At 38.7% G+C, this 22,910-nt stretch overlaps 1 protein-coding gene across 4 annotated transcripts; it reads left to right on the top strand.

Moving 5' to 3' along the window:
- Positions 1 to 282: 282 nt before the first annotated feature.
- On the top strand, positions 283 to 17,610 carry cfap65 (cilia and flagella associated protein 65). 4 transcript variants are annotated; one of them, XM_042494749.1, is made up of 34 exons: positions 283 to 352; positions 658 to 740; positions 1,737 to 1,924; positions 2,031 to 2,133; positions 2,599 to 2,765; positions 2,991 to 3,199; positions 3,721 to 3,857; positions 3,943 to 4,168; positions 4,327 to 4,595; positions 4,688 to 4,882; positions 6,182 to 6,417; positions 6,557 to 6,713; positions 6,904 to 7,032; positions 7,269 to 7,520; positions 7,623 to 7,762; positions 7,880 to 7,964; positions 8,101 to 8,247; positions 9,123 to 9,288; positions 9,691 to 9,819; positions 9,919 to 10,132; positions 10,286 to 10,414; positions 11,457 to 11,547; positions 11,691 to 11,776; positions 11,898 to 11,964; positions 12,203 to 12,313; positions 12,692 to 12,883; positions 13,202 to 13,360; positions 14,075 to 14,218; positions 14,377 to 14,493; positions 14,664 to 14,798; positions 14,881 to 14,931; positions 15,087 to 15,301; positions 15,513 to 15,644; positions 16,617 to 17,610. In XM_042494749.1, exons 2-34 carry the CDS (start codon positions 660 to 662, stop codon positions 17,032 to 17,034), a joined length of 5,277 nt encoding a protein of 1,758 aa, XP_042350683.1. In that variant the 5' UTR covers positions 283 to 352; positions 658 to 659; the 3' UTR covers positions 17,035 to 17,610. The 4 variants fall into 4 exon arrangements, with proteins under 4 accessions (XP_042350683.1, XP_042350684.1, XP_042350682.1 ...); XM_042494750.1 differs by having other exon boundaries at positions 1,734 to 1,924; positions 6,185 to 6,417; XM_042494748.1 differs by having other exon boundaries at positions 1,734 to 1,924.
- Positions 17,611 to 22,910: the final 5,300 nt, after the last annotated feature.

The raw sequence follows: 22,910 nt of genomic DNA, 5'->3' as shown, positions 1-22,910 counted from the left end.
CATGTCATCAATAATCATGGCCAATATTCGTATTTCATAGGGCAACTTCTCAATAACGCAAAGTCATAACATCGTATGTCATGAATATAACATATCCAGTTTCAACAAATGAAGGAAAAATATGAAAATGTATTTTTATTGTAATAAAAGGGCCTAGTACCTGTTCGCGAATTGCAAAGGTCCCTCCTCGGCCGCCGTAATTACTATGGTGATTCAAACAACTGCTTGTTGCTGTGGTAACGCCGTTGCCAATAAACCGATGTCTAGTGACCGTTGTTTGCCGTGCTTTCATAACTAATATGGAATAGATAACAGTAGTTTGAAAGCGCTACTGTTTGGTGTATCAATGAAGGTAAGCGTACATTGTTCCGTTAGACCGACTGTGTTTAGTGAGCAAGAATTTGAGTTTGTTTAGCTGTCAGCTCTCCACTTCCTGTGTTAGCAAACAGCTAACTTTTTACGTTAATTCCAAAACACTCAGCGTGATCTTTGATTCAGCGTTTGCTTTTCAGATACCTCTCAGAGTGAGACTAACAAATGTGTCACCTGTGCCTAATTACAAATCCATAAGAGGACAGTAAATGTCAGGCAGCAACAAAAATGTTAATATTTTGAACCAATACGCTATGAAGCGACCTGATTTCTGTCATTTTCCAGCCATGTTAGCTGAGGCTCGAGGTCCAGGCCCCTTGGCTTCAGGAGCAACTTGGAAGCCCTCCACCACTGGGAAGGATAGCAAAGTAACTTAAGTTTGCACTGCAACAGCTTGTCATCATCCTTGAACCACAGCAGTCTATGCCGAAATCGACAATTTACTATAAGGCTGTCCTCGCCTTATTTCTCCACATATTTACCTACAAAACAAACAAACAAATAAACACACAAAAACACACATACATACATACATACATTGAGTAAAGTAACTTACAGATACTTGGTCTGAAAATGATACTTGGTCGAACATGGTCAGAAAATTAATTTGGTTGAAGTTAAATTCACCTATTATGTTATTTGTGTAAAAGTCTTAAAGTATCTGCTATTTATTGTACTTAAGTATCAGAAGTGTTTTACAATATTAAATGTAGGCCTGCTTAAGTATAAAAAGTGAAAGTACAAGTAGACACGTTTTTTTAGAATTATGAAGTGTGAATGATTTTTTAAAGATGTGTGCCACTCTAAAAAAAAAATGAGTATATGTGATTTTTTGAAGTAAAGCATTTTTTTTTCCATAACTTAAAGAATTTAAAGAACAAAATCCAGTTTTCCCCTCTCTCCCATTCCTTCATCCATCTATCCAACCTTTCCTCCCTCCCTTCTTCCTCCCCTCCTTCCCTGTTTTGTTGTAATTAACATGCTCAGAACAAATGTATTGGAGTAAAAGTATACATTTTATTTAGAAAATGTAGTGAAGTAAAAGTGAAAATTGACAGAAATATAAAAGCTCAAGTTAAGTACGGATACCCATAAATACCTCAATACAGTAACAAAATATTTTAACTTTGATACATTACAAAACTGTATTTTTTGTGTCAGTTATTAGTTGTGCTGACATAATGACATGTGCAAAAAGGCTGTTGATTTATTAGTAACTCAGTTCCTTTTTTGTCATCTTCTTCTCATTATAATGTCTGCAATAAAAATGAAATGTTTTGCAGCATCTTCTGCAGTTTCTTGAAGAGTAATTTATCTTTGTCTGTTTCCAAAACTCCAATCTTCTGCATTACCCTGACCAGCAGGATCTGGGGATTCACCAGAGGCAACGGGATGGAAAACACCAGCGACAAGCGTCCATTCAAAGAAGCTGCTTCTATGGGTTGGAATTGAAGCCAGAGCTGGTCTGGGAGGACTGGGACCTGCGAAAAGAGTTCACCAAGACATTAGTGTTAAAGAATATTCACAGCAAGCTGCAAAAGCTACATGTCAGGTCTCACAAACGCACTCAAGTATTCGAACAAGTGCAAGTGTTAGGTTTTTGTTTGCCTCCAACCAATGCAATGTAAATTTGACTCTGATCATTGTCCTCTTTACAGGCCTCCAGTGTCCAAGTTTTTCAGCACCTCGATTTCCCAGATGATTGTCCTCAGCCCAGGGACTTCTTTCTCCATACCAGTCAGCTTTAGACCACTCCAGAGGGTAACACATAACAAAACTTTTACAGAATTGCATATAGTTATAGATCTTATCAGTATTTTGAAATAACTTTTCCTTTCAAGGATTTCAGTTATGTGCTGAATGTTTTCAAGATATAAATTTGCAGTCTCACCTTTAAAAAGGCTCAGTCAGGTTGAAATAATAAGGATGGAGTGGTGAGAGAGATGGGACAATAACAAAAAAATGGAACTGAAAAAAATATAGTCCATTATTATTATTATTATTATTATTATTATTATTATTATTATTATCATTAATATTATGGTATTTGTTGAGCAAAAGAAAGTTGAGAACAAAATGATTTGCGGCACCACAAGAAACATATATGGCTTTAAGAAGATGCAAGATAGTTTTTCATATAAATTTTAAAGAGATGTAACATGATCTACCTCTCCTGTTCCATGTCTTCTGTCTGTGTTTGCATGTCTGTCTGACTGCTTGGATCAGTGTGAGTATGAAGACAGCATTGATTTTCAAGGGAGAGATGGCAGCTTCCAAGTTAGACTCCATGCCACCATCCCCTGCCATGCTCTGGAAGTGCCTGACTCTGTGCTGCTGCCACTCTGTGCTGTCGGAGACTCCTCCCACACTACTTTCCTGTTAAAAAATGTCAGGTACATTTGAGTATGTATTAGACTAATTCAGAACCGTAGGAGGGATGAATAACCTGGAGGGCAGGGTGCAGAGTGCTTTGTATGAATGTATTTTTAATGTTTGTGTGTTCATGAGATAAATTATGGCAAACTCTGTATGCCTTCCCCTTTCACTCCACTTTACTCCTGTTAATAAATCCCTCAAAATGTTTTCCTGTCTTCCTCATTTCCTGCTTCTTCCTACAGTAAACTCCACACATGCTTCCAGTGGGATTGTGCAGCCCCGTTCAATCTAAGCCCTGAGCTAGGCCTGTTGAAGCCTGGCCAGGAGTGTCACATAACTGTGGTCTTCCGACCACGAGAGGCACTAGTATACCAGCAACAGGCCAACTGCAGATTTGGAGAAGAAGGGGACAAGGCTGAGACCGGCTGCTCTGTGCTGCTGCAGGGACTGGGTACTATAACTATATTACTAAGATTAATAGTTCCACAGATTTTTACATGTGGTTATATGGATTTGGGAGGTAACCAACTTAACTTACTGGCTTTGAAAAAACAGGCAGACACATTAATTAGTACCATGTATGTATGATCAACAGCTAAACATTTGCTATTTGCGGCAGAATTTGTGAACTTTCCAAGTAAAACTCCTTAGTTATGTTTGTGAACATGCCTTGAATCTATATGGTCAAATAATATCTGACAGGACCTTCAGGCAAAGCACTTAAGCCGTTAATTTCCCACAGCTGTTCTGCAGTCTCACACCTGCAAATTTGAGTAAAAGATTTGTGTGCCATATTTGTTTTGACTTTAATTGCAAATTTTATTCCTGATATACTGATAACATGCCTCTGCATATTATGGATGGAAACATATGGCAATTGGCTATATAGTTATTCTCTGATTTTTTTGTGAATACATATGCTGAAGCAACACTTTCTCATTTTTCTTGTCTTACCTCTGCTTTTTGTTTTAGCTAAATACCCATGTCTTCAGCTGAAAAATCCAGGTATCGTGGATGAAAAAGAAAAATGTTGTCCAGTTTTGAACTTTGGCTCTGTGGCAGTTGGCCAAAGTTTGCAGAAACACTTTGACGTCTTCAACCCCTCCCCTGTGAGCACTGCACAAAGATACAAAAAACAAATGTCCCCTCTCGATGATCCTCCCTCTCATTGCTGTTTGCACCTCTCTCTTACAGGTAACTGCATCTTTCTCTCTTTCACGACTGTCCAGTGGGATGCCTTTGTTGGGGACAGAGTTCAGCTGTGATGTGAGTAGGGGCAAGGTGGCGCCTGGTGGATCACTTCAGATTACAGTCACCTTTACTCCTGCTGAGGTGGATAGTGTCTCTGTCGAGTACTTATCTCTAAAATGTAGAGGGGCACTCAATAAAACCCGGCTCAAACTCACTGGAAACTGTATAGGTAGGTAACTTACAGAAAGGTACACGTACACAATCTAAAAGGATATTGTTTTGCAATTTTAGATAAATGTATACCCTGAAAATATATCTCTGTAAAGATAGGGAATATTTAACTAAGTATCTGGAATTGTGTATAAAAGTATTTCTTTTGGTAACTAGGTCCCAAACTTTCCTTGTCCTGCTCTGTGGTGGACTTTGGCTGTGTTGAGGAAGGAGGAAGAGTTGAACAGACTATGGAGCTGGTTAATTCTTCACCTGTTGAGGCTTTCTTCCAATGGGACCTTGACTGCAGTGGGCACAGTGTGTTCAGCATCCAGCCAGCAAGTGGCACTGTACACCCACATAGCCACACCAAACTGAAAGCAGTCTATAGGCCCACACAGCCTATTGTGCATCGCAGGAGAGTGGCATGTTTCATACTGCACAGGGTAGGAGCCTTTATTCAAATGCGTACTCAATCTTAGCTCACACACAAACATCATCAAGACTATTTAATCTACCTACCTGCTCTCCCCGGTAGGACCCGGTGTTCCTTGACCTGATTGGTACCTGTCACTCAGAGCTCCAGCAACCAGCCATACTGAAACCTGAGCACCTGGTTCTTTACAAACTCCATTGGTATGGCAGACAGGACCCATCAGACATGACCAGTGCCATGCAGCAAGATCCCGATGTACACTTGAACCAACAGGGAGTGCTCTGCCCCCTAGAGGAGGTAAAGTGCCAAAGGGGATGGAGTTATTTTCTCTTCAAAGAAAACATTTACTAACTTATGAACACTAAAAGTGCATTCCAATACTCAAACTATCGCACTGTTTATTATGCCAAAAAAAGATGTTGTATATCCCAATAAATAGTGTGTTAAATCCAGTATGCTAAGAATACCAAAATGTCCTATTGCATCAAGGCGCATTTTGCAGTATACAGGCTAGCCCACAATCCTTTGCACAGCTGAGGATGAAACCGATCAACTGTGCCACAAGATGACAGCTTAACAGCTCTTTGACAGACGCTTGACAATTGTCAAATGCCACAATGACAGATGACCGGTTGATGATGATCAGTTGAATAGTAAAATTAGGAATATTGTGTGAGTGAACAAAATACTCATAAAGATCACCAACAACAAAAGAAAAAAAAATATGACAATGACATACAAACACATATGTCATTTCACTGTTGTGGATATAACATGCTAGAATCTACAATGTATGAAGTTGTAACTTAAAAGTTCAACATGGCAAAGTAACAACAGAAGAACTGTTGACCTTCGTTGGTGGTGTAGTATGTGTGTGCATTCTACATTTAAAACGATAAGAATCATTCTTTATTTAAAAAACTTGAAACATGGACTTGTAGTATGGCCATGGGTGATCTGGTGGGGAATATTCATCTCCATCTGCTGCAGTAGCAATTACTTACACCCCATAACCAAATACATCTGCCTGCTGATGACTTTTTTACCTTTCTCTGCTGATGAGCTGCCCACTCTGTGTAGTACATGCACGAGATAGTTTTATGGGTACACCACTATGACAAACAAACCATATGCAGAACTGCATGATCACAGTTTATGTGCTTTTGCATTTCAGAAAAGAAAAAAAAACATCTACTGACTTCAAACTTAATATAATAAGTAACAAGAGCATTCATAGAAATGTAGGGGAGTCAAAAGTCCACATTTGTCTTTAAAATGTAGTGGAGTTTAAGTAATAAGTTTCCACCCAAAAAATACCCAAGTAAAGTACAGATACTCAAAAACTGTACTTAAGTACAGTGCATAAGTAAATGTACTTCATTATTGTTTACCATTGCCAGTTTGAGTGCATACTGCATGCAACAGTATGTACTTTTACGGGCAGGTTCCGTACTAAAAGTAAAATATGTGTATATATGTGTATATATATACATATATATATATATGTATATGAGATTAGGCCCAGGTATCACAAGCAATGGTCACAGCATTTGTTTAATATTGTCTCCCTGACTCCTTTTCTCTGTTATTTTCTAGCAGTCACACCAGAGACCAGAAAGTACCAGTGTGGTGTCCACAGATCCCATTGGGGAATATTACCAATCCTGTTTGGGGTGCATGGACCCGCTCTTTTACAGTTCTTTATCGTCCCCACATGTATCCGTGGTGCCCAGTGAGCTGCTGTTTAATCACAAAACACCCTCCTCTTTGTCCTTTTCAACCACGTCCTTTCAACCAGTCTCTATCACAAACCACACCACGAAGAAACTCAGGTACCCCTGCTTGCTCTGGATTGTAGCTTCTCACTATGACACTATATACATTTGTTGCTACATAAAACATGACTGGAAATATCTTTTGTACAGTTTTTCTTGCTCCATATGATTTCTGTTGCATGTGATTCTGTTCCAGCCTGGTGTGGACTGCTGTCCAACACTCTCCATTCTCTGTCTCTCCATCATCATGGGACCTAGCTCCACTGAAGTCCACTTCATTCAGAGTGACCTATAACCCCAAGCAGCTCAATACTCTGCATGGAGCACAACTAGAGTGCTTTGCATACTATAAGGTAATGTTGTAGGATAATCTACAATTTAAAAAAAATCTCTAACACAAAGCCATAGTATCTTTCAATTTTGGATAAATGTCTCAAAACACCATTAAAATTCTATGGAAGCATACTGTTGTTTGTCTCTCTGTTGAGAGCACAACTATAAATATTCTTTTATCCTGTCCTCTTACTTCTCTGGATGCTGCAGGACAATGATAACAGTGAGAAGCGACTGCTGTGTCCACCCTGGTGTGTGACTGTGAGAGTCATTGGCCACTCCTTTCAGCCAGGCAAAGAGCATTTCGTCCCATGCTGCTCCCTGAAGCCCCCTCAAGTGGTGAGACACAAGCATGAGAAAGAACACAAGTGATACAGTTTATCTTTCTCTACCTCTGTGTATTTATTGTCTTTTTTAATAAACAGTAAAATACTTAAGGTGGCATTTATCATTTATCCCTGAAAAAAAGATGGAGGCCTATTCAAACTACTGTAAAATTTTCCTTTGAAACCAGTACAAAGGAGATTTTATCATACACTAAGAGATAATACTCTGTAATTTTTTGGTCTTTCAAGGTGTTCCCTGCCTGTGGTGTTCTTTCCTGTCGGACGGTTGTCCTCCACAATCATGGAGACCTGCCCCTGACTTTCTGTCTGGACCACAGCTCAAACCCTGCCCTGGTGGAATCTGTGTCTGTACTACCGAGCTGTGGTTTGATCCCGCCTGGGAATCACCAAATCCTCACCCTCAGAACAACTCCCACAGAAGACAGTCCCAAAGAGGGGTTCAGCTTTCACCTTCAGCTCAATGCAGCTAAACACACAAAGGTATATACACTACACAGGAGCTCAAAGGACAAAAGCTATGGTCTCCCCTGCACCCACACATGCAGGTTATTTCATCTGTGCATCTGCTTCTGTGTCCTTTAGGAGCTGACAGTTGTTAGTGTGGTGGAAAAGCTGTGTGTGTCTCTGGAAGGCGACAACAGTTTATATTTCCAGCCAACAGCGTTGGGCTCTCGGACGCAGCGCTCTCACCAGATCAGGAACCTCAGCCGTTTACCTCTACGGTTAGTTGACATAATGGTTGTTGTGACATTTTTCAGTGTATTGTTTGTGGTCTGGAGTTAGCCCTGCGTCATTAATCTTGTTTACAGCTGGCTTTCTGTGATTGTCCTTTATGATAGATTCCAATGGAGCATTCCAGAGGCAGACCAGGACCTTATCTGTGTTCAACCAGATGCTGGTAAACTGCATCCCAGTGAGAGCTCAGTAAGAGACTGAAAGAGCCATACATACATTTATGCAAGCAGAGGCTATGCATTTGATTATTAAAAAACAAAATCTTAGTACCTGAGTTTATTTACTTTTTCATAAAACTCTTGTTTGTGACTGATTGATGTTACAGGTCCAGATATGGTCCTTCAGCCCACTGGAAGAAAAAACATACACACTTAAACCCACCCTTACCTTCTGGCCGATTGAGAGTCCTGGATTTGACAAGTCACACCTTGCCCTTCAAGTGGTGGGGATGGGCTCTAAAGGCTCAATAGAGGTGGGTGTGACATTTTGTGTGTGTGATTTTTGTGTGTATGTGCATGTACTAGAGCTTTATGTGAATTTTCACTAAAGTTCAAATGACTGTTGTCACTTGAGTCCCAAATTTGATGACTTTAGACTCAACTTGACAAAATCAAAAAAGAATTGCAACTTGACTTGGACTTTAACACAAGTGACTTGTGACCTCACTCAGACTTTAACCCGTTGACTTGAAAATACTTGAAGCTCAAAGATTAAAAAGCGTTTCATTTAAAAAGTATGCAATTAATCTGTTCTCACTTCCCGAATCAAGTGCTGTTCATTCCCAGCAAATTGACCCCTAATTCCCAACATCCACTTTATTTGAATCAGTCTAACGGCATCCTGTCAAGTTGCAGGAGAGAACCATGAGGAAGTAATGTTGCATTATTAAGTGCCAGTTGGAAGACACAATGCCAAAGATACAAAAACAATTTGCACTTTGTAAAATATGTGGGTCAAAATTTACAGATGGAGAGCCAACAACTTCAGACTTGGTCAGACATTTGAAGTTGCAGAGAATGGGAAGTCAAGACTAATATTGCAAAGTTAGCAAGCAATGAAAAACATTCTTGGTTTTTGTAAATTTAATATATCATCAGTATGTTGTCTAAATGGGATAGTTTTGGCGAAAAGCAGATTATGACGTGTTAAGGACTCAAAACCCAAAATTTAGGACTTTGGACTTGACTCAGGACTTGTCAGTTTTGACTTGGGACTCGACTTTAGACTTGTAATTTGCAAAACAATGACTTGATCCCACCTGTGACTGTTGCACTCATCTTTTGGAGTGTGAGTTATTCTTAAACTGAACCTAGTATAGCAGTGCGTGCATCTTTGTTTCCTCTGCAGGCAAAGAAAGCAGTCCTGGATGTAGGGGAGACTCTGGTTGGAAGCTATCGTTCTATTCAGATCCCTCTTGTAAACAACAGCCCCTGCTCTGTTTCCATTCGTCTCTCTGTAGAGCAGATTCTTCTGGATGAGGAACTTTCTTATGACTCTGAGACTGAGCCAAATGGTACTCTATTTTGTGAAGTTCTTGTCTTCATTTCCGTACTGCATTTACATGATCGTATTTGATTTTAACTTGTAACACTGTCAGTAAGGCAAATGAATCATCACTGCGCAATCTGTCTGTCTTTTCTGCCCATCAAACAATTGCACCTTAGCAATACTGTGACCAATCAATCATTTAATTTGCTGACAAAAAAAACATTTCCAACTCTTTGTATAAAAAGTCAACAATGCCAGTGCTAAAACAGAACCAGTGCTGTGACCTCACCAGCTCTGACTTATGTAAAACTATTACTAGATGATGACAAACATGACAGTTAAAATAAAATGTGCTGCTGACCATAATAAAACAGAGATATAGTTGGAACAGTGTTGTGGACTAGCTGTGTCCTGTGTGGCCCTTTAGCCCTTCAGCTGGACTGTGAGAGGGGAACCATCGCCTCACACTCCGAAATGCTGCTGCGAGCCACTGTCAGACCACACAGGCGAGCCCAGTACCTGTGGACCATCAGCTACCAGATGCTGAATACCAGAGGTAGATAGAAAACACAAACACTACAAAACTATATATGTATTTATTCATATATATATGTGTCATTTTTTGATGTCTTGATACTCACTGCTCTCTCCCCAGGGTTTGTCTCATGCCCTCCCCAAGCAGCATGTGAAGTGCGTGCTCAGGGCGTGTTCCCCACCCTACAGGTCATCAATGCCTGTAGTGGTGGAAGTGTGGGCAGACTCAGCAAAGTGCACCAATGGAAACTCTTCTCACTGGAGAGCCTCAACGAGCACATGTTGTCCAACCCTTCCCCTGCAGAACTCACCTACAGAACTCCGTCTAGCCACAGGTTAGTGGCAGATTATGTTATCGCTCAACTAAACATTATCAGTGGAAACATTTATTTTATGAGAATAATACTTAAATATTTAAAGAGATATCCTTTATCTCCATTGTCAGGGTGTGGAGTGTGTATGATTTTGTCTTCTTTTCCTGCCTCTAGTCTGAGCAGTTCTCCTTCCATCTTTTCCAAAGCCATGTTGGACTTCAACTTTAGTGCCGCTCCCTTGAATTCAGAGCCCTCAACTGTTATGTTGATGTTTCACAACCCGGGCTCCCTCCCTGTAGACTGGTGAGTGAAAAGTCAGACTGTAGAGAAAACAATACATCAAAGGCATTCTATGCAGTGCAGTATAACAGACCAGACTGTTGTATACAGCAAATCATTTTAGAATTTTACTGATGACTGTGGACAGTAAAGTAGAGCTTGATAATTGCTGGACAATATGAATAAATGTTTAGTCATGGCCGGAGGCATTATGTTTTCTGGTTTTCCGTCTGTCCATCCGTCTGTCCATCCGTCTATCCTCCGTCCGTCCCATTTTTGTGAATGCGATAGATTGCTTTGAGGGAATTTCATCAAATTTGGCACAAAAATACACTTGGAATCAACCATTAACTTATTCGATTTTGGTGGTCAAAGGTCACTGTGACTTTGCATCTGTCTCAATTACGTGAACGCAATATCTCAAGAACACCTTTAGGGAATTTCTTTAAATTTGTCTCAAACATCCAGTTTAAGTCATGCATGAACCAATTAGAATTTGGTGTTCATAGGTCAAGGTCACTGTAACCTTGTGTCCGTCTAATTCTCATGAAGGCAATATTTTAAGAAGGTCTTGGCAGAGTTTCCTCAAATTTGGCATATAACGTCCACTTGAACCTGGTTAGAATTTTGTAGTATAAAGTCAAAGGTAACTGTGACCTCACAAAACATGTTTTTAGCCATGACTCGTGACAACATTTTGACAAAATAATGATAATGTGACATTTTGTCAAAAGATCAAAGGTCAGCTTTTCTGTGGCATCATAATATTCTGCGAAAACACTCGCATGTCCATTACATAGCGTCATAACAGAAGGGAATGCATTTGGTCAGACACTGAATTGGTGACACTTATCTTCAGTGCCCACCTTAAAACTGAGCTGATTGTATAGATCTTCTGTGCTGCCGGGGGGGAAGATTTGTGTGAAGCATCCATATTTTCACAGACATGGATGTAAACTGTAAGTGCACATTGACTGGTGTGCAAAGGCATATAAGCGAGGTTATTATTCTAGTTTTCTACTTATCTGTTTGATGTTCTGATTTTTGGTCTTCTCCTCAATATTAGGGCATTCTTGTTTCCAGAGGACCAACAGATAGAGTTGGAGTACTGGGCCGAGACCGGCGAATTTAGCAGCACTGAACTGTACCGGATGAAGGTCAGGCATGTCTGTTCTTTATATCAAATCAAGGAGGGATTTCAAATAAAACCATGTGATGGAAATTTACTGAGATTGTCACATTTTAAATGATCTGAAAAAGATACTGACACAAAGCACACACATCTTGATCACACCGACAGGTTCAAGACAATCATCTGTTCAGTATTACTCCCCGTTCTGGGACTTTGCTCCCTGGCCAGCAGAGGGCGGTACACTTCACCTACAGGTCAGAGATTATAGAAAGGACACAGCACAGAATGATAAATCAGATAGCAAGGATGTGTCACTTAAAATCAGATGACACTAATAACGTGATCCTAAAATGATCTAAATGTTGTCCTTCACAGCCATGACTTTGTTGGAACAGATCGGTTTCCTGTTGTCTTTAAACTCTCTTATGGCAGAGAGATCTTGGTAAGGAAAACATCCACATAAAGTTGCTTTAGGCTTATATTTATTCAAGTCCCACAAAACTTAAAATGCAAATTCGACAGTTCTTTCACTTCAGTGGTACTACTCCTGTATTGTCCCTTTTTATCTTGAGGGATGGAGAAATAAACTAACCCAATACATCACTAAGTATGCTGAATGGTAATATTTTTCCAGTTTTTAATTTCCACTCCACGTGCATGTGATGTTGTTTTGTGTGCAGCTGAACTTTCAGGGGGTGACGGTGGAGAAAGACAGACCATATCTACACTTTGCCTCCAAGCGACATGTCTTTACTTCTGTTACTGTTGGGGACTGTACTCCTCCGAAGCAGGTGTGCAATTTCTTTAACTTAAAAGCCTTTTAGGTGTGGGCCACTTCCAGTGAGCTGAAATATATTGCACTCAGGTTGATAGTATTATTTTTCATACATGAAATCGTATTCAGTATAACAGGTGACAGACTTCTCCTGTTATTTAACTTTCTCACTGGAATCAAAATAAAAATCTATTTTTGTTTCATTCATAGAAAGATAAAAGCATAAATTCAGTTTCTCCATTGTCCAATCCATTCATTGTCCACTGTTCGACTGGAATGTGCTCCTCTCTATTAAAAATACCTGTAAAATAACTGTTAACATTACAACCTGAGATTCTCTAAAAGATTTGACAAAACCCAGATGACCTGGCATTTGCATATCTTCGCCTTGTAGATGTATGAACTACACAATGGCGGTGCAGTGCCAGTCCGTTATGAGGTGGACATAGCTGCATTGTCACAGCTTCAGGTGGACAACTTTAACCATCCAGTGCTGTGCTGCCTCAATCCAGAGGGAGAGGTCCTACCTGGGAGGACGGCCATGCTTGAATGGATCTTCTCTCCACTGGAGACTAAGCTGTACCACGTAAGGATCCAGCCATACTCCGTTCAGAGGTACAGCAGTGACTGTACCTCTGAACCTTTTATACAGCTGATTTAGGCAGCTTTTATTCTAATTAATGTGTTTTCTCTGTAGCATTATAATTAAGTTCCAAGGAATTTAGAGATCAAGTAGGATCAGAAATTAGTGACGAAAAAGCACCAAAAATCGGTATACTTACTTACACAGATCATCAATTAAACTATTTTTTATTAATTTTATTAAATATACCATAGCATTTATACAATTAGCCAAGAACTTAACTATACAACCTGTGATCATGTTTTCTTTGTGTATCATCAGATGGACATTCCTATACATGTCCAGAATGGAGACTCCACACTTGTGAGGTTTGAGGGTTGTGGGCTTTATTCTCCTACACCAGGTTCCACAAACCCATTTAACTGCGGTGATGCTGAAGCATCTGAACCCTTCGTCCAGAGGCTGCCCTTCCCAGGACAGGTGAGTGGTTTTCAAAATGAATTTCAATTTAGAGTGTTACGATGCAGCTCGTAAAGGTAAAGGGATGCAGAATAAAGACAGATGTTTTTTGTCAAATTATGTTATTTATGAACAGAAGTTCGGTAAATAGTTAGGATAAGTGACACAAACAAATGGGCTTGTGGGTGCTATTCAACTCAAATAAAGAAATTTAACCAAAAGAGGACTCTTGGAAATGAGAGTTACTAATCTTACCTAAACAAAATCAGAAGTGAAAATAAAACCTTAATATCCAGAACTGCTCAGAAGAAACTGAAAACACAGATTAAAAAACACCCCTGCACAAAGTGTTTCAAACTAAGCAAATTCTGCTTTATGTGCACTGTCGATATTTTTAGAAATCTACCCCTAGCCCAGTCCCCTGAATAGCTTAACGAGAACTTGTTTAGACTTAATACTACTTCAGTAGTATACAATATTACCAGAAACAAAACTTTTTTGCTCACATGTTGGTGAGCAAAAAAGTTCCAGTCACCTCAAACATTAGGCTGGCCAGGCATATGTAGAGTCGAGGTCCTGGGCTGCACCCCTGGGATTGGAGGAGCGGAACTGGATGCTCTAGTCAGGATCTACATCCCTGTTGAAGGCCAACACCTTAGCAGGGGGAGCCAGTCCGGTGCGGTGGACCACACATCCTGATCCTAAATGTCCATGTGTTTGTTTGTGTGTGTGTAGGTGGTATTTCTGTCTGAGGACAGTGTCTCTCTCGGCCACATCCCTGTGTGCTCACGATCTTCAAGAATCTTCTTCCTGACCAATGTGTCCCACAAAGACACTGTCCATTATACATGGGACCTGCTGCAGCAATGCAATCAGCAGGTATAGAAAGGCATTTAGTTCGTGAATAACATTTTATAAATGTGAATAAATTTTAACATTTTGAGGAGGAAACAAGCAGATCCTCTCTCTTATATATGTAGGTTGTATATCAGAGATTCTCTCATATTCATCTGTCTGGATGTTTTGTGTTGTGTCAGGTGGTGCAGATCCATCCAGAGCGAGGTAGTCTGTGTCCAGGGGAGAGTGCACTTTGTGTCCTTACCTTCACCTCTACTGACTACCCCACTATTTATCAGCTAGATGTCATCTGTCAGGTACCACAGTGGGAGTAGTGTAGATTTAAAGCTACATCAAGTAGCATGAGAGTTCTGTTTTTATTGAGACTGGTTAATTTAAATCCAACATTCAGTGACACTTTGGTCCTGGTTTTACAGACTTATTGAACTTTTCTGCAAAGATGACACACGTGGTTATTTCTTTCTAGGTTACTCAGGAGGCTGCACTGACCAGGTATCATGATGCATTGCAGCATTGGGAGGAAGAGAAAGAGAGACAGCAAGATGAATTCACTATCACGGACAAAAGTCTTACAGAAAGTCAAGGACTTCTTATAAACAAGGTCCTTCTTCACATTTAATGCCATAGTTTTGTCATTGACGTAACAGTCTTTGTTCACCAATTTACTCTTTGTCTTTTTACAGGAACTTGTAGCATCTCCAGTAAGAAAAGGGCCACCCCTCAGGAAATACAAGGTGGTTTTCATTTGCTGTATATATAAGGACTGTCTTATGAATGAATATAGTACTCACATTTATTTATAGACACTCAAAAAAAGAACATTTGATATTTTATGAAGTATGGCTTCATTTTGATTGTACATTTGTGTTTCACTCTTTCTCCTCTTCAGACTCTTCCTCCTATCAATGGTGGTAGTGAAACAGTGGGCACAATATGTACCAAGCTAACAAGAGCTGAGCGGCGGGCACAGCGGCAAACAGCAAAAGCATGGAGATTCCCAGAACTCCCTCAACCTACTCTTCTCCATCTTGAGGTTACAGCACACTCCCACGGGCTTCTGGAGTACCTTCCACACTTCCCCGACCAGTTCAATAAGCACTATAGGTAAAGCATTCTTACACAGTTCACACTTCACAACCACAAAAAAAAGACTGATCTTTAAAGCACATCTTTTATATAAGAATTCCTTTTACTTTTAAAACTTACTTAGGAATTAGGAAACAAGTTGTGACTCCTGTAAAGCAACCAATGGAGCTTTATCTCCATTCTACATGTGTAATAGCAGAAACATTTGTATCTGTGCTGTCTTCCTAAGATGCCATCAGTTAGTCAAGCCCCGACAACCTGAAACAACTTCTTCAAGCACATCCCTCCCTGCTGGGCCGCCTTCCCCGTTATGTGGTCCTTTTAGAGACATCGTAAAGCACGTACTGACTTCTTTGCTCAGGTAACACTTACACTGACACACAGATATTTGCAGCATGTGACTAACATTCAGATCCAGCCTGACCTACACACTGGATTCATTTAACATGTTGTGCCTCCACAGTGGGGCTAGCCATGGCCAGAAGCATTATGTGTTCGGATTTGCAGTCAGTCTGTCCATCCATCTGTCCATCCCAATCTTATAAAAGCCATTTCTCAAGAATGCCTTGAGGGACTGTCTTCAAATTTGGCAAAAATGTCCACTTGGACTCAGTGATGAACTGATCAGATTTTGCTAGTCAAATGTCCGGGTCAATGTAGCCTTGACCTTAAGACCTGAAGGGTATTTCCTCAAATTTGGCGCAGCTGTTCACTTGAACTCAACAATAAACTTAGTAGATTTGGTGGTTAAAGGTCAAGGTCATTGTGAGCTTGTGTTTGTGTTTGTCAGAGGTTACTGTGATCTCAAAAAACATTTTTTTGGCCATAACTCAAGAATTCAAACACTAATTGTAACAAAAAAATACACAAAGGTCTTAAAGAATAAAATGAGGAAGTTATGGCATTTTATATCCGAAAGGTCAAAGGGTAACTTCAGTGTGACACCAAAATGTTTTGAAAAGAATTTTCTGGCCAATATTTAATGTCACAACTGAGGCTGTCTGGTTGAAGATGTGTGTGAAGCATTCAAGTTTTAGCGTTTTTACATTCTTTGTAGCAACATCCATATTTAAAACACTGTCGACTGTCATTGCTACATATGCAACTGCAACTTTATTGGTTTGGGAAGGCAAACAACCTTGTTGCAGTCATTCTCATTTGATATTAGATGGAACTTTAGGATTAGTTTTGTGTAGATGGATGGATTTAGTTATTTTAAGGGCACTTTAACAAGAACTTGTCTATTTTTGTGTGCGTGTGAGTGTGTGTGTGTGTGTGTGTGTGTGTGTGTGTGTGTGTATATTAATGTGACTCTCCCTTGCTCCTTTTCTAGGGACATAATAGATGATCCAGCCTTCACCCAATCTCTGATTTCTTATCAATTTAAACCCACCCCCGACTGGCCTCGTAAAACTAGTCATTCTCAGTGCCCCTTATCCCAATCCTCCCTCCCTCCCCCTCCCTGTTCCACATCATCTAACTCTACACCCCAACCTCAGGTTCTCTTGAGAAGGACATTGACTGGGCAGAGACAACAGCACAACAAAGTGGACAGTGAGGGAACTGCAGGATATTTGAGAAACTGGCCCCAAACACAAAACACACCATGCACTGAACATGTGCCTGCTGACATGAGGGAGGATGTTTTGCTGAACACCCTCCAGAACCTGATGATGGAAGCCGTTAGAGGAGAGCTTGTCCTCACAGCGCACCCCCGCACTGTTATCTCGCCACCTGTTTCTACAAGGTGAAGACACACATTGTACAATAGCTCTGGCAGTGTTGCCTCCCTCCCTTGTTTATTGAAATAAAATATGGTTAACATATTGGCAGAAACGTCCAGAACCAGAAAGCGACATTGCCTTTTTTTTCGACATTGTAAACTATGAGGTATCTCTACAAGCTATAATATGTTGTTTTCAGCCATTTTTTTGACATCTCAAAATTTGATGTTTTTTGACATACTATACTTTGTCATTTTTGGATGCCAGCCTACGGCTAGGACAACCGAGGGCACGGAAGGAGCAGCAGGGCCTCCAGTTGAGCTGAGAGATGTGGAATGTGGATGCGTTCCGAATCGCATACTTTTTCTTTTTACTTTTAGTAGGTACTATGGCTGCCCTTGCAAAGTATGTACTGTTGCATGCAGTATGCACACAATCAGGACATACTACTTCTTCATAATACTGCAGCCTGAACTTTGACCCTCTTTCTTATATAACTGTTACCATGGAGATGAAACAAATCGCCATTAGCCATCTCAACAGAGATGGAGGTTAACACGGAGAGCTCTGCAATTGTTACTTAACGTTTAACTTCTAAGTTATAACCGCATACACTGTGGATTCTTACAGTATATATTCATTTTTATTAGCCTATGCATTTCTCTGATATTGTTATTTTCATTTATTTTTGTTATAAAAATAAATGAATTTTTTTTATAAACAATATATATTGGTATAATTACCATGTGCCTGGTCATCAGTCATTTGAATACACTGTCATCCATCAGTGCGGCTTCTGTCAGCTGTCAACCAGCTGTCAAGATGTGATGAATCTGCATCTGCGCAGAGGATTGTGGGTAACAATAGCCAGAAAAGTATGCTGGCTTGCATACTGCAAAATGTGGTCAGGTGTAGTAGGACATCCTGGTATTTTTGGCAGACTGCATTTCACATACTTCGTATTGGGGCATACTAAATCTTTTTCTGGCATACTAAATAGTATGGAAGTATTAGTATTGGAAGGCAGGGATAGTATGTCCCAATACAAAGTATGTGAAATGCAGTATGCCAAAGCCATGCTTTTCTGGCAATTCTGACCCACAATCCTCTGCGCAGCGGATGGTACGTCACATACGTCACGGTGTGTCATGCGTTATAAACAAAGCCGAGAGAGCACAAACTTGTGACAGCTCACTGACAGATGACAGTTGGCTAGATGTAATAACAGACACCACAATGACAGATGACAGCACATTTAAGTGTAAGTACTAATAATATTTTGCAACTCGTGTACGAATATCTTAATATACTATCGCTGCACGAAGCTAAATGGATAAATGAGTCAAAAAATGTCAACCAGTATTTGAACGAATGTTACCTTAGAATGGCTTAATATGTCTCAATTGTATGCATACTGCATACATACTGTAAGAGCAACTGCAGTCAGCTAACTACGTTAAGAGAAGAGCCCTTGTTTTTTATGTGTTTCGCTTTGTTTATTTCATGTATTTCTTTATTTGCATGGATGTTCTTTGTTTTTGTGTTTTGTTTGCTGTGGATTACGTTTATTGATTATTTTGGAACTAAATTTTATCTGTTGAAATCTGCGACTAATAGACTCAATCTTAGTTCAGAATCTGGATGTAATAGGAAGTTAATACATACAATTTGCTGACCCAATTTCCCTCCCACTTTTTTCGTCAGTGGAGGACGCCATCAGGCTGCGAGAGGCAGACAAACTTTTATAGACACCGTTTTATCCTTTTTTAAAAATCTTTTTATTCCATTTTAGAGCTCAGGACTTTTCTCATTTTTTAGCCTGCTCTTAACTTGCACATTAGTTTTTAATAAATTAAACCATTTCCTGTAAATCCCTGTCTGCATGTTGTTTTGGGTCAGTGTTGCTCCCCAAAAGAAGACCACTCTGTCACCACTTACACCTGTGACGTATGTGTATGTAGTTATGTATGTGTGTGTTTCTATGAAAGTATATGTATTTACACTGTTAAAAAACACATAACAGTGTAACTCCAAGTCAATCACACTTCTGGATATCAAGGTGTCCACTAAGGAAGCAATAATGGTTGTGAATCAGTTTCACCTGCTGTTGTGCAAATGGGACAACAGGTTGAAAGGAGCGGCAATTAGCAAGAAAACTCCTATTAAGGACTGGTTTTGCAGGTGGTTGCCACAGACCATTTCCCTTTCCTCATCCTTTGTGGCTGATTCTTGGCTAGTTTTGCATTTTTCCAGTGCCCTTGCCACTCAGCACAGTGTCAAGAGCGTGGAGGAGATAACAGGAGACAGGCCAGTACACCAGGAGAGGTGGAGGGGGCCGAAGCAGCAGAACCATTATCTGCTCCTTTGTTTAAGGAGCAACAGGAGGAGCAAAATTTGATGTTTATTTACATTCTATACTTTGTTGTTTTCGGCCATTTTTTCAACATGCTATATCATGATTTTTTTTTTTTTTTTGACATTGTATACTGCAGAGTGTCTCGACTAGTTACAGTATGTCATTTTTAGCCATTTTTTTGACATGTCAAAATTTAGCCATGCTAAATTGCGTGTCTACAAGGTATTAGCTATTTTTGGGACATGTCAAAATAAGACTTTTTTGCCATACTATAGCATGCAATTTTTTTGGCCATTTTTTCAACATGCTAAATTATGACATTGTTAGCCTTTTTTGGCCTTTGTTTCAACTTTTTATAATATGACACGTCTCTACAAAAGATAATATGTAATTTGCAGCCGTTTTTGGGACGTATTGAAATTTGAAATTTTTGCCATACCATAGTGAATATGACGTTTTTGGCTTTTTTTTTTTTTTACCTTTGTTTCCACTTTGTATACTATAACGCATCTCTGCATGCTATAATATGTTGTTTTTAGTCATTTTTGGAACGTGTCAAAATTTGTAATTTTAGCCATACTATAGTATGCGATTTTTGGCCATTTTTTCAACATGCTAAATTATGACATTTTTGGCTTTTTATGACATTTGTTTCCACTTTGCGTACTATAATGCGTCTCTACAAGCTTTAATAAGTCGTTTTTAGTAATTTTTTGGACTTGTCAAAATTTGACATTTTTTGTCATAGTATAGTATGCAATTTTTGGCCACTTTTTCAATATGTTAAATTATAATGTTTTTGGCCTATTTTGACTTTTGTTTCCACTTTGTATGCTATGATGCTTCTCTACAAGCTATAATTTGTTGTTTTTAACCATTTTTGGGACGTGTCAAAATTTGACATTTTTGCCATACTATAGTATGCGATTTTTGGACATTTTTTCAACATGCTAAATTATGACGTTTTTGGTCTTTTTTGACCATTATTTCCACTATGCATGTTATAACGCATCTCTACAATCTTTAACATGTCGTTCTTAGCAATTTTTGGGACTTGTCAAAATTTGACATTCTTCCCACACTATAGTATGCGATTTTTGGCCATTTTTTCACCATGCTAAATTATGACTTTTTAACCCTGTTTTTCACTTTGTATACTATAAAGTATCTCTGCATGACATAATATGTTGTTTTTAGTCATTTTTGGAATGTGTCAAAATTTGACATTTTTGCCATACTATAGTATGCGATTTTTGGCCATTTTTTCACCATGCTAAATTATGACTTTTTCAGCCTTTTTTGACCTTTCTTTCCACTTTGTATACTATAACGCATCTCTGCATGACATAATATGTTGTTTTTAGTCATTTTTGGAACGTGTCAAAATTTGTCATTTTAGCTATACTATAGTATGCGATTTTTATGGTAAAAATAGGCTAAAAACATCATAATTTAGCATATTTAAAAAATGGCCAAAAATCACATGCTATACTATGGCAAAAATATCAAATATTAACATGTCCTAAAAATGACTTAATAAAACATATTTATAGCTTGTAGAGAGGCGTTATAATATGCAAAGTGGAAACAAAGGTCCAAATAGTCCCAAAACGTCATAATTTAGCATATCGAAAAAAATGGTGGAAAGTCTCATACTATAGTATGGCAAAAATGTCAAATTTTGACATGTCCCAAAAATGGCTAAAAATGAAATTCTATAGCTGGTAGAAATGCGTTATAGTATACTAAGTGGAAACATAGGTCAAAAAACGCCAAAAACATCATAATTTAGCATGTTGAAAAAAAATGGCCAAAAATCGCATAGTATAGTATGGCAAAAATGTCAAATTTTGACATGTCCCAAAAATGGCTAAAAATGAAATTGTATAGCATGCAGAGCCACGTTATAGAATATGAAGTGGATAAAAAGGCCAAAAATGGCCAAAAATGTCTTAACTTAGCATGTTGAAAAAATGGCAAAAAAACGCATACTATAGTATGGCAAAAATGTCAAATTTAGACATGTCCCAAAAATGGCTAAAAACAACATGTTATAGCTAGTGGAGAAGCGTTATAACATGCAAAGTGGAAATAATGGTCAAAAAAGGCAAAAAAAAGGACATCATTCAGCATGTTGAAAAATGGCCAAAAATCGCATACTATAGCATGGCAAAAATGTCAAATTTTGGCATGTCCCAAAAATGGCTGAAAATGACATATTATAGCTTGTAGAGACGCGTTATAATATGCAAAGTGGAAACAAAGGTCAAAAAAGTCCAAAAACATCATAATTTAGTATATTGAAAAAAAAAATGGTGAAAAGTCGCATACTATAGTATGGCAAAAATGTCAGATTTTGACAAGTCCAAAAAATGACTAAAAACGACTTATTATAGCACGCAGAGATGCGTTATAGAATATGAAGAGGATAAAAGGGCCAAAAAAGGCCCAAAACATCATCATTTAGCATGGTGAAAAAATGGCCAAAAATCGCATACTATAGTATGGCAAAAATGTCAAATTTTGACATGACTCAAAAATGGATAAAAATAACATGTTAAAGCTTGTAGAGACGCGGTATAAAATGCAACGTGGAAATAATGGTCAAAATGGGCCAAAAATGTCATAATTTAGCATGTTGAAAAAATGGCCAAAAATCGCACACTAAAGTGTTGCAAATATGCCAAATTTTGAAATGTCCCAAAAATGTCTAAAAACATCATATTTTAGCTTGTAGAAACGTGTTATAATATGCACAGTGAAAACAACGGCCAAAAAATGCCGAAAACCTAATAATTTAGCATGTTGAAAAAAATTACCCAAAATGGCATATGATGGCATGGCAAAAATGTCAGATTTTGACAGGTCCCAAAAATGACTGAATAAGATATTATAGCTTGTAGAGATGTGTCATAATATACAAAGTGGAAACAACGGCTAAAAGAGGCAAAAAACGTCATAATCTAGCATGTTGAAAAATCACCAGAATTTGCATACTGTTGTATGGCAACAATGTCAAGTTTTGACAAGTCCAAAAAATGACTAAAAACAACTTATTATAGCTTGTAGAGACATAATATACAAAGTGGGAATAAAGGTAAAAAAAGTAAAAAACTTGATAATTTAGCATGTTAAAATAATAGCCAAAAACACCATAGTATAGTTTGTCGACAAATATTAAATTTTGATGTCATAAAAATTGCTAAAAACAACATATCATAGATTATAAAGACAAGTCATATTATACAAAGTGTAAACAAAGGCCAAAAAAGGCCAAAAATATCATAATTTAGCATGTTGAAAAAATGGCCAAAAATTGCATACTCGCATATGCATACATACCAAAAATGCCAAATTTTGACATGTTCCAAAAATGGCTGAACATGCCATATAATAGCTTGTAGAGACCTATCATAGTATACTGGGAACTGGGAATAACAACTAAAAAAGTCAAAAAACGTTACACTTTAGCATGTTCAAAAAACACGTCCAAAAACAGCATCGTATAGCATGTTAAAAAATGTCAAATTTTTACGTCATAAAAATG

This window comes from Plectropomus leopardus, chromosome 10, assembly GCF_008729295.1.
Source record: "Plectropomus leopardus isolate mb chromosome 10, YSFRI_Pleo_2.0, whole genome shotgun sequence".
In the NCBI taxonomy this organism is placed as follows: Eukaryota; Metazoa; Chordata; class Actinopteri; order Perciformes; family Serranidae; genus Plectropomus; species Plectropomus leopardus.
The sequence above is the reverse complement of the archived record's forward strand: the minus strand, read 5'-3'. Positions and strand labels throughout refer to the sequence as shown.

What these genes read in the sequence shown, in the direction of transcription:
- cfap65 (XM_042494748.1), top strand. Translation starts at nt 660, where the DNA reads ATGTTAGCTGAGGCTCGAGGTCCAGGCCCCTTGGCTTCAGGAGCAACT. An exon ending in TGCATCCCAGTGAGAGCTCA is followed by an intron (nt 7,965 to 8,100) that starts GTAAGAGACTGA and finishes TTGATGTTACAG; the next exon opens with GTCCAGATATGGTCCTTCAG. An exon ending in AGAACTCCGTCTAGCCACAG is followed by an intron (nt 10,133 to 10,285) that starts GTTAGTGGCAGA and finishes TCCTGCCTCTAG; the next exon opens with TCTGAGCAGTTCTCCTTCCA.